Raw genomic sequence first — 10,258 nt, forward strand, 5'->3', positions numbered from 1 at the left:
CTATGTAAGGAGTATTTGCCTAAGGTCATAAAGATTTTCTCCTTTTTTTTAAAGCTAAGAAGTTTATTGTTGTAGGTTCTACATGTTGATTGATGACACATTTTGAATAAATATCTGTGTGTGGCATGAGATAAATGTGAAGTTCTTTGTTATTCACCTGGACCTCGAGTTGCTCAAGAATCAATGTGATGGAGAAAACCTACCTTTTCCCTATTGAATCTCTATTGAGCATTCCCTGGTATGCTCACTGAAAACCATTTATCCATGCTTTGACTATTTCTGGATTCTGAATTCTGTACCCTTGTTGTACATGTTTAGCCTTAATATAATACCACACTCAAGTATTATAGTTTGTCCTCAAATAAGAGGGTATAAGTCCCCAAATGTTGTTTTTTTTCTTTTCTCCAAATTACTTTGGAAAGTCTATTTCATTGTTGGATGTATTTTAAATCAACCTGTGAATTAGATTAAAATTTCAAAGAAGACTCATTAACATAAATTATTAATGTGATTTATTTTTATCAACTACAGTACTATAGAAATAATACCCTTTTTAGAGTATTCACTTGGGGTAGACGTTTGCATACTGCCCAGATGTGCAGAAATGTAACTTTTAATTTCTAGAACATCCCAGCTATTCTTAACTCTCAGTCTCAGTGATAGCAGAAGAATGTGCTACTTCAAGGTTATGTATTTCTGGCTGAAAGCTTAGTCTTAGAAGAGAAAATACTCAAGATAAAAGCATTCACTTGTTCAGGATTTTTCCTCTTTCTGTTTTGTCCTCTTTTCTCCAGGGGTAAAAGTGAGGTGCAGGATAGTCTGGGGGTGATGGTGCGACGTTATTATATAGAGCAGGGGCATGAAAAAAGTTAGTAGGGTGGAAAGGAAACAGTGAACATGAGACAACGCTGCCATCTCAGAGAGGCTGGTGACTATGCCCCCAGGTTATCAGTCATGCTATGCTGTCCCCAACATATGAACCTGTGGGTTTTTCCTTTTTACATCTTTTCCACATATGTATAGTAAGTTAATAAATGTCTTCATACCTCATGTCAAAATATCCTACTTTGCTAATATATTTTAGCGGCAAAGCTTATCAAGGTACGATAATAACAGTATTCGTTTTTATCAGCAAGTCTGCAGAAAATTCAGGGGATTTAGGCCACTTCGGATCATTGGTAGAGATTCTAGTGCCACCTTGTGGTGAGTGAGGTGGTTGCAGGCTGATGATTGCACCCCTCACGTCCTTTTCCCATGCCCCCTGCCCCTCATTATTTCCCTAGTTATGAAGTTGATTTCTTTTTTTCTCAAATACCTTGCCCTTTTGAAAAGTAAATTTTATTTTAATATTTTATTTTAAAACTATTTTATATTTAATAAAATCTAGGTGTAGCTTTTATTATATTTAAAAGGACATTGTATGTAAACATAATAGTCCCCTTCAAGTTTTTATTTTGTACTAATTCTGATATTTATCTCTATAAGTCTTCACAGCACTTTTAATTTTAAAATGCAATAAATTCTAAGTCATTGGTGGATGTGCTTAATGTAATGTAATACTGATGCTCTTTATGTCATTCAATTTTAAAATCTTTGTACAAAGTGCATTTAAAACTCAACAAAAATATATTGACTTTAATGAAAGGGAAAAAGGAAGTTAGGACTAAAGAATAGAAAAGTCACCATGTATTCTGCATTCCTTTTTCACTGTATTACTAGAGTATGGAGGACATAATTTTAATTTAGACATCACAAGTTTATCTTTAAACTAAAGATAACTCTAAAAATAATAAAAGGTTTTTAATGTACTTAAAAAGATAATATTAATATGTTTGACTAGGTTATTTATGTAAGAGAAAAAGGTGTGTGGATCAAATATTAAAATGTAGAGTCTTGTTATTTTGTGATTTGTTCTTTCTTTCTTGGACATTTAACATGGCTTTTATTTGTTTGTTTTAGAGCAGCAAAGTAGAAGCAAAGCCTGTCATCTGAAGAATATGGTTTTTTTCTGCAGTAAAATTTTAAAAACACTGGTTCATTTTCGAATCTTTTGAATTTATCTCCATGTAGGCAAAGCCAGCACAAGGCAGCCACTAGAGGTCAGGCCTCTCTAATGTAAAAATGTATGTGGAATTGAACTTTTGGTCTTGTCAGTGTCCCTGTAAAGACCCTACACATTTTTAAACTACACTATTACACTATTTAGAACTGTTTGTTTACCAGTTATATTGTTAACTAGAGACAAAACAAATAAATAAGGAATTGTGAGAGTCTGGGGAAATCAAAATTATTTGTCTTAAAGTAATATTCATTTTCTATTAAAACAAGGAATTTCATTGTTTAAAAAGATTCCTTCTTACTTAGTATGAATTTTCCTCTGGTAACTGCTGATGGGTTCATCAATGTGTTGCACTGGGTCATCTACGTTTGTAAAAATGAACAAGAACAAAGTCTATTTTAGAATGTTGGAAAGAAATGGAGACATGGAATGCTTTTATTCTGAATATGACTAATTGTACATTTTTTTATTTCTAATTCAGGACCTGGCCTTTCATTATCAAAAGCCCCAAGCAATATAGAAACCTTTCCTTCATGGAGGCCATGGATAAGTTTAAATGGACTACAAAGGGAGGTCTGTCCTTCAATAAGCTCGTCCTCAGCCTGCCAGTGAATGTGAGATGCTCCAAGACAGACAATGCAGAGTGGTCGGTGAGCCCTGCTTTGTTTTGATCTTTAGGGAAACCACATCTCACTTTTTACCTTGAATCCCCAACAGGTAAAATCTAAGGAACAGACAAATATCCATAAATACAACAAACTCGGCTGATAATGATTACTTGGGTTGACCAAAATCTGATTTCACTCCCTTTAAAGAGGGAAACTTACTCTAAAACGAAAGTTGTATCGAAACAGCAATAGGATGAGATGAGCATTTATTTCATGAAGCAACGGAGCCTGTTTTGTGTCTCTTCTGTGCCAGGGGTGTGACTGGCCCTCCCTCAAATCCCTTAAGGTGGTGACTCTCCTGATGTTTGACACCTTCAGCAGTCCTCTGTCCTTCCACCCCCCACCACTCTGATCCCTGCAGAAGTGAAAGGGCTGGTCGTGCGAGCTTGGCCATGGCCCTGCTCTTAAATCATGCACTTGTTGGCATTGTCTGCTCTTCCATTTTTAGATCCAAGGGATGACAGCATCACCTCCAGACATAGAAAGGCCATACAGAGCAGAACCTTTGGTGTGCATCTCTCCTTCCTCATCTGCGAGCAGAAACTCCTCTCTCAGGCTGCTGGTGTGCTTCGCAGTCCTGGGCAGCATGCTGAGCCGATTACACTTGTGGTCCTAATTCTGCAGTCCTTGGAGACGATGTTTTCTGTGATCTGAAACTATCATTTAACATGAAAGTCAAACCACTTTGGGCCTGAGGAGCGAGTGTGAAGATCGTGGAGACTCACCTTTCGTATACTCCCTTCCTCCCCACTCTCCCAGTGAACCTGAGAGATGTCACAGGTTCTCCTCCTTTTTTCAGAAATGTCTGATAAAATGTATCAATCATCAATAAAGCAAAACTGGCCTGGTAATGGTACCTTTATAAAACTTTGGACAAAGTCAAGTGAAAGTAAAAGAAATTTTTATTTACCTCTGTGTTACGTTTTATTTAACACTCATACTTGCTATTTTACTTTTTAATTTTTCTTTGGCTTCTATACTCCTTTTTAAAAATACTTTCATCTTAGAAATGTAAAAGGAAGTTCTCTCTCCCCATTGTGGTTTTCCTCCTCTTTATCATTCTTTGCATGTGACTTCCCAAGTGGAACAAGGGTCCCTCCTGTCTTTCAATGTTATCCAGTGCTGTCCTTTCCTGTGAATTACCCGTGGGTCCCATGCCACCATCCTTGTTGGTGATGCCCATTCCAGTCTCTTCATTTACCTGAGTCTAGTGCTGTTCCCAAACTACCCAAACCCATCTCAGGGAACATTCTCATCCTTCCCTGCTCCGCACTGGCCAGGTGAGTGTTTCCTTGAGATCTGTCAGGATCCGAAAAGAAAGAGGCAACAGGAAATATGGAAATGGCACCTGACTGGCTGTAGGCTAAGGGGAGAACAGAGCTGGCTGCCAACCCTGTGCTGGGAGGGGTCTAATGTGAGGCTCCAGGTCAAAGGTCAGACAGTGGGGGTGAGCCAGCCAGGAGGGCGTGAGGTCCACGTGGCACCTCAGGGCCTGCCGTTGGGTGTCACAGGTGCTGCATACTGGCTCAATTTGAGTCACAGTTGATGTCGCAGGTTTATTTCTATATTAGTTAATAGACCAATTTCCCACAATAAAATTGTTACCAGTTGAAAATCTTGTGACTTTCTTTGTTTTCTTTGTGTAATTTAGCTAAGTCTTGCTTTGTGTCCTTTCCTTATTTCTTATGTTTGGATCAATATTAATAAACTCAGTACAATTAAAGTTTTGTGTGGTATCATATACATTCCTTGAGAAATGGTGATTCCGTACTGATGTTTCCGGTCAAATCAATTAGATAGGCTGCAGTTTTCGATCCCATATTTAAGCCCTTTCTGCCAGACAAACAATGTCTTCAACACAAACTATACTGTTTTTAAATAAGTATTATGTTTTGGGGTGTTTCCTTCTTTATTCCGAGAATTTTGCCCATTTAATGAAATGTCTGTATTAGTTATGAGCCATATTTTATACTCAATTTTTTTTATTTCTTAACTGCTATATCAGATTCTATGATTTTCCAGCCAAATATTTAAATAAAAAATATGATAATCCCAAACATTCTCTATCTGAAAGTTTATGTTTATTTTTTCTTCAGAACGTCTGAATCTGAGATGTCAAAATGAAATGATTCCCTTTGGAAATTATGAAATATTATGTTTGTGTTCATTGTTCTTGGTAAGGACGGCAAACGTACTGGTTAGAAAACGATGCACAGCTTCTGCAAGCTTGCGTTTTTGGAGCCACGGGAATCTGTTTTTCTAGCTGATGTGACTAAGAATGAGGCTGACATTCTTCTCCTAGGAATTCTCATGAATATATGTAATTTTGAGGAATTGACTCTTTATCGAATGAAAACCCCGTAGGATTCTGATTGTATTCCAAGTTCATTTGCTCTTACATTGAAAGGCCTTCCTGAGAGAGCCCATTGCTGCGCTGGATCCAGTCACATTATCTGTCCGAGGAGGACATCAGGAAGGAGTGCCCGAGACCCATTTACTCCCATTTGTTGTAAATGGGTGAGGTGAAGCCCCCATTTACAGCAGTCCCTGACTTCATCCTGAATGCAGGGAGGGTTGGGGAGACTTACGTGACGAAAACAATATTCATCAAGGCATGTGAGGTTGAGGGTATCTCGTGTGATCATTTCCTCTGAAGAGGCATCAAACAGGAGCAAAGGAGTCCTCGTAGTGAGAAGAATGATACATTCCACAGCGGCAGACATATTAGGAGCTTTGAACTTTCTCCTAAGGGCCACAGAGGTCAATGGCATTTACAAGCAGTACACAGCTGCATTGTATAATTTGCTCAACCAAATGCTTATTGGTGAATACACTGGCCATTTCTACTCATATGATAAACATTGCTGTGAGCAACATTCTTATGACTAAAACTTTCATATCTATAAAAAGTCGTAATAAGTTACTGTAAGTAAAATTACAGACTTAATTGTATATGTTTGAGAATTTTAATTATTATAAATATTTGTGAATTTTGATGAATATTACTAGATGTCTTCAACTTGTTCAAATTATTCTCAAGTGGTTTAAAGAATTCAATCTATATCTCTTGTCTGTCTACAAGAAGAGTATGATAATTCAAATATGGTAAAATGATAATAATTGAGGACTCTGGATGATGGATTTAGGAGGGTTTTTAAATGCTATTGTAACATTGTAGCTTTATGAAAAAGCTCATTCACTGTCATGGAGCATCATTTCTCTGTAGACTGTTTGGACTGTGAACCTAGTTTATATGTTAGTTTGATCATCTTAGCCCTGTAATACCTTGACGGATAATCATATCCAAATCCAGCAGAGTCAAACTGGCATTTTATGGGCAGAAAACGGCCAATGGAATAGACTCACAGCAGCATCCCTTACTCCCTTGGCCAGAGCTGTGGTCCACGGAAAATATAGAGTCATGGAAAATTGTTACAAAGTTAAACAGGCTTACAGCGGAACTTCTCAGAGTCCTCACTATATAAAAATGCATTTGAAAGTCTACAGAGGTTATGTAGTATGAAATATTACTCGAACTCACTGACCAGTGAGTGTCCCTATGCTGTGGTGGAGGAACTTTCCCCCAGGGAACACACTTTGGGGCACGGCCTTCCCAGCACAGCACCACCAGGTTTCTGTAACAGCTTTCCAGAGATTCCCAGCTGTGCTTGGGCACCTGCACAGCAGCCGGATAGACGCGGGCATCCACTTGTGTTCACTGCCTTTTCCTCATGTGCTTTTTATTTTGCCAACAAACACTGCTTTTTAAAATTAAAGTTAGTATAATTTACATAGAGCAAAGAGGGTAATTTACCTGTTAAAAAAAAAGAATGATAAAATGAATTACATGATAAGAATAAGGTATTTGAGAAATATTGACAAATAAGGCTATATATCTTTGAAAAGTTTCAAACTATAGACACAGCCTAATAGTGAGGAAGTGATATAACACACAAAAAAGAAAATTGAGGGAATAATCTATAAATGTAGGTAAGATGCAAGCCTGAATCAGACCATTTCTCCTTAATATTTTAAAATAATCCCATTAAATATTGACAACCAACAATAATGGCATCTATTTGCCTAAGGCTTTGAAATCTGTAAAGTGCTTTCACAAAATTTTCCATTTAATGTTGAAAACTGCCTTCACTGGTGCACACTTAGGTTCAGAAAAGCTCAGTGGGTGGCACGCTGGGCTGCAGCACCCACGGGAGACCTCAGCTTCGATCACTTTACAAACTGCATGTGGGTAAACCAGGTACAAACCAGTCCAGGTTCTTGGACTTCACTAAGCTTCTGTTCCCCATCAGTCAAGGAGGGATGATGATTTCTAACCTTATAAACTTGCTTGTGGGTTCAATGTGGTGATGAAGAGACAGGGCCCAGCACCCTGAGCTATCAAAATTAGTTTTCTTCCTCCCTTTGCAAGAGCTCACTTTCAAGGCCCTCAACATCTGACAAAAAGCGCAGGTTTTCTCTCCTGCCTCTTAGATGTAAGCAACTGAATTTGACATTAACCAAACCACCTTTGCTGAGGGAATGATAGCTAATCAAATAAATATAAGGTCTGAATGAATTTGATGATCACTTACTCAAGAAAAAACCATAATGACTAGCTAGTTGTTATGTGCTATGTGTCTGAAGTATTTTGCTGTATTTTTTTCCGTTTTGGAAATAATCTGTTCTTATCGAAGCTACAGCTCCTTCAGAGTTGAAATGAGCCAGTTCCCCTTTCTTCTATATGATAAGTTTTTATGTGAATAACTTTAAAATTCTGCTTTTTTTAAATTGCTTTATGAGGCTCTTTCTTCCGCATTTAATTATGGTTATCTTCACCTCATTTTCAGAAATTAGTCCCATAAGCTGTCTTCTTTTATTACTATTATGGTTGGAAAAACAGGCTCTTACAAATAATCCTACTACATAAAATGACATTCTGTTAACCAGAAAACAAGGAGAGATGTGGGAAATAAAAGACAGAGGGGTGACAGGGATTATCCAGAGTAAATAAGGAAAGTGTCGCTCGTCCGCTCTCAGCCATTAGGGGGCGTGTGTATCCCTGGTTGTCAATCCAGCCCTAGGAGCAGGGGTCCTTGGAGCGCTGGTCTCTTCCAACCACCTGCCCGACCCCCCTCAGCTCCAACTCTACCTACTTCCTTCGCTAGTACATTTATTGGTGTAAATTCTCAATTCAGTTACCTCAAGTTAAAATTTTCTTTTTGAGGATTTAGTTCTAAGATCAATTTTTTTTGTCTCTTTAACCCTTTTACTGTGAGGATTCGAAGCGTCTTTCTTTACATTTCCAAATTATTTTACTGTCGCTTGTGTGTTATATTTCACCTTCTATTTTAAAATAGTTTAGATCTTTAACTTATATATTTTAATTTCATTTCTCTCTTTTCTGTTTTTGTTTTGAATTTAAATTTCCACTTTTAATTCTGATCTAACCATGTTAATCATTACTTTTCAATATATTATTTAGTCCATTAATTCCCTATATTTTTAAAAATTATATACTTCTTTAATAAAAGTTTGAAGCACTTAAGTGAAATCATGAGCTGTGGTGAGAACGTACTTTGTAAGCAAGAAAAAGAGGGGCACTTTTCCCTGGAACTCTCAGCCAGACCTACATCCCCGGCTTCCTGCGAAGTATTTCCCTGGGACCCGGGAGGATGTTTGCCCAGGGCGTGCAGTCATTTGTGAATCTTGCTGGACTTGTAAGCCCCATCACTGAGACAGCACCCTGAGTTACAAAAATAGCGCTGCTTCCCACAGACCACCTGGTCCTCATATGAAGTACTCTGTTTGTTGAAACTCCATAGTCTCCAAATTATAAAACCTCAGGATCTGGAGTATATTATGGCAATACCATCCCTGTGCCTGAAGCCAGATATGGCCCGTACACCGGGAGGGCGGGCAAACATGGCATACTGGACGTGTACTTCTGGGTTGCTTGTTTTCTTCTGCTGCTTCGTGATAGCTAGTCAGAGAATTTTCTCTACTCTTCTGTTTAAAAACATCCAATCTTCATGGTCAGCAGAGATCTCTGGCAGTTTGCCCTTTGCTTAATAGGGATGTGGCCGTGCATGTGGGCTCTGCGGGAAGTCTGCACGCAGCTTTCAAACAAGTCTAACTTTTCATCGCCCATTCACCCTTGAGGCAGACACTGCTACGGACTTGAATGAAATACAGCGGTACCCAGGAATGCCGAAGCTCCAAGTTAGGGGGGAAAACGGATTGCAGTTATGATTTTCAAAAATGTCTTATTTTAGCCAAGTGTTGAAAGACAAATACCAAATGATCTCACCTTTAACAAGAAGCTAAACAACAAAACAAGCAAGCAGAAACACAAAACAAAATAAAACAAAACAAAACAAAGACACTGAAACAGAGAACAAGGGGACAGTGACCAGAGGGGAGAGGGAAGTTAAGGGGAAAAAGGGGGAGGGATTTGGAGGAACAAATAGGAAGGACACAGGGACGAGAACTAAGGGGGGTGGAAATGGGAGGGAGGTGGGGAGCATGGGGCGGGGTGGGCTGGGATGGGAGAAATAGACAAAAAACTGTACTTGAAAAATAATTAAATTAAAAAATGTCTTATTTTTTTAGTTCTCTTTGTATAGCCAATAGAGCATCAATTCCTATGTCCAGGGGACATAGTTTCTTCTTGACCGCAGTGCACATTTTTGCTGGTCATCATAGTTGACATGAATATTCCACACAGGTCCTCTCCTCCAACCCTCTCCCCTACATCATGTTCCACTGAATTTCTTCTCTGTAAGAAATAATAAGATTTAAAGTATTATCTTCCCATTACCAAATAATAATGTCCTGTTTTGTGGAATTTTACACAGCAGCCAGCAAGCCAAGTTTGTCCATCCACCCTCCCAGCTCGAGTTCATGTGGCTAGGTCACATGGATGGCTGTACGTTTCACTGTTTACAAAGTGCATCCTGAACGTAAGACTGACCTTAAGTGGGTCTTACAGTTCTGTCTTTTCCAACAGTGACAGAGCCCATGAGAGAACTTTATATGAAAATGCTCATTCATTTAGTTTGACATTACATTCTTTACATTGCACTTGGGACAAAACACTAAATTCAGGATTTTCAGAGTTTTACATACTAAATATATTTAACCTATTGGGATCTAGCAACCTCCTTACAAATTTTTAAATGCATAATTAGAGGTATCCTAAAACTACATACTTCCAAATTATTCAACTAATGTTTATAATGAAATTACTGTAGGTGATTCACTGGGCTAAACTCTATAGAAATTATGAAGCGAGATGAGGAAAACTGGTAAAGATGAAAACTCTTCAGTTAGATCACAGTAGATAATCTAGTGGGCAGACTAAATATGTAAGTATTTTAAGAGGATTTTTTAAAAGTTTAATATTTTATTCTAGCTTCTTTATTGTACCTAAGTCAACTTTAAATCAATCTTTTGTTTACTGTAATGATATAAAGCAAAATTTAACATCCGCTCTTCCCATCAGAACAAATACTAAAAGCCGCTTTGACCCAGA

General features: G+C 38.1%; 1 protein-coding gene across 1 annotated transcript in view; it reads left to right on the forward strand.

Annotated features, from left to right (window-relative positions):
- The window catches only part of MOXD1 (monooxygenase DBH like 1), a 75,044-nt gene extending 71,408 nt beyond the window's left edge, over positions 1-3,636 (forward strand). Inside the window, exons 11-12 of the mRNA XM_037136277.2 lie at positions 2,541-2,709; positions 3,176-3,636. Coding sequence (XP_036992172.2) covers positions 2,541-2,709; positions 3,176-3,343 — 337 coding nt within the window. The 3' untranslated portion in view covers positions 3,344-3,636. The remainder of the gene's footprint in view (positions 1-2,540; positions 2,710-3,175) is intronic.
- Positions 3,637-10,258: the final 6,622 nt, after the last annotated feature.

The sequence above is a fragment of the Artibeus jamaicensis genome, unplaced genomic scaffold (assembly GCF_021234435.1).
Source record: "Artibeus jamaicensis isolate MK-2021 breed Jamaican fruit bat unplaced genomic scaffold, CSHL_Jam_final contig_387, whole genome shotgun sequence".
Lineage (NCBI taxonomy): Eukaryota > Metazoa > Chordata > Mammalia > Chiroptera > Phyllostomidae > Artibeus > Artibeus jamaicensis.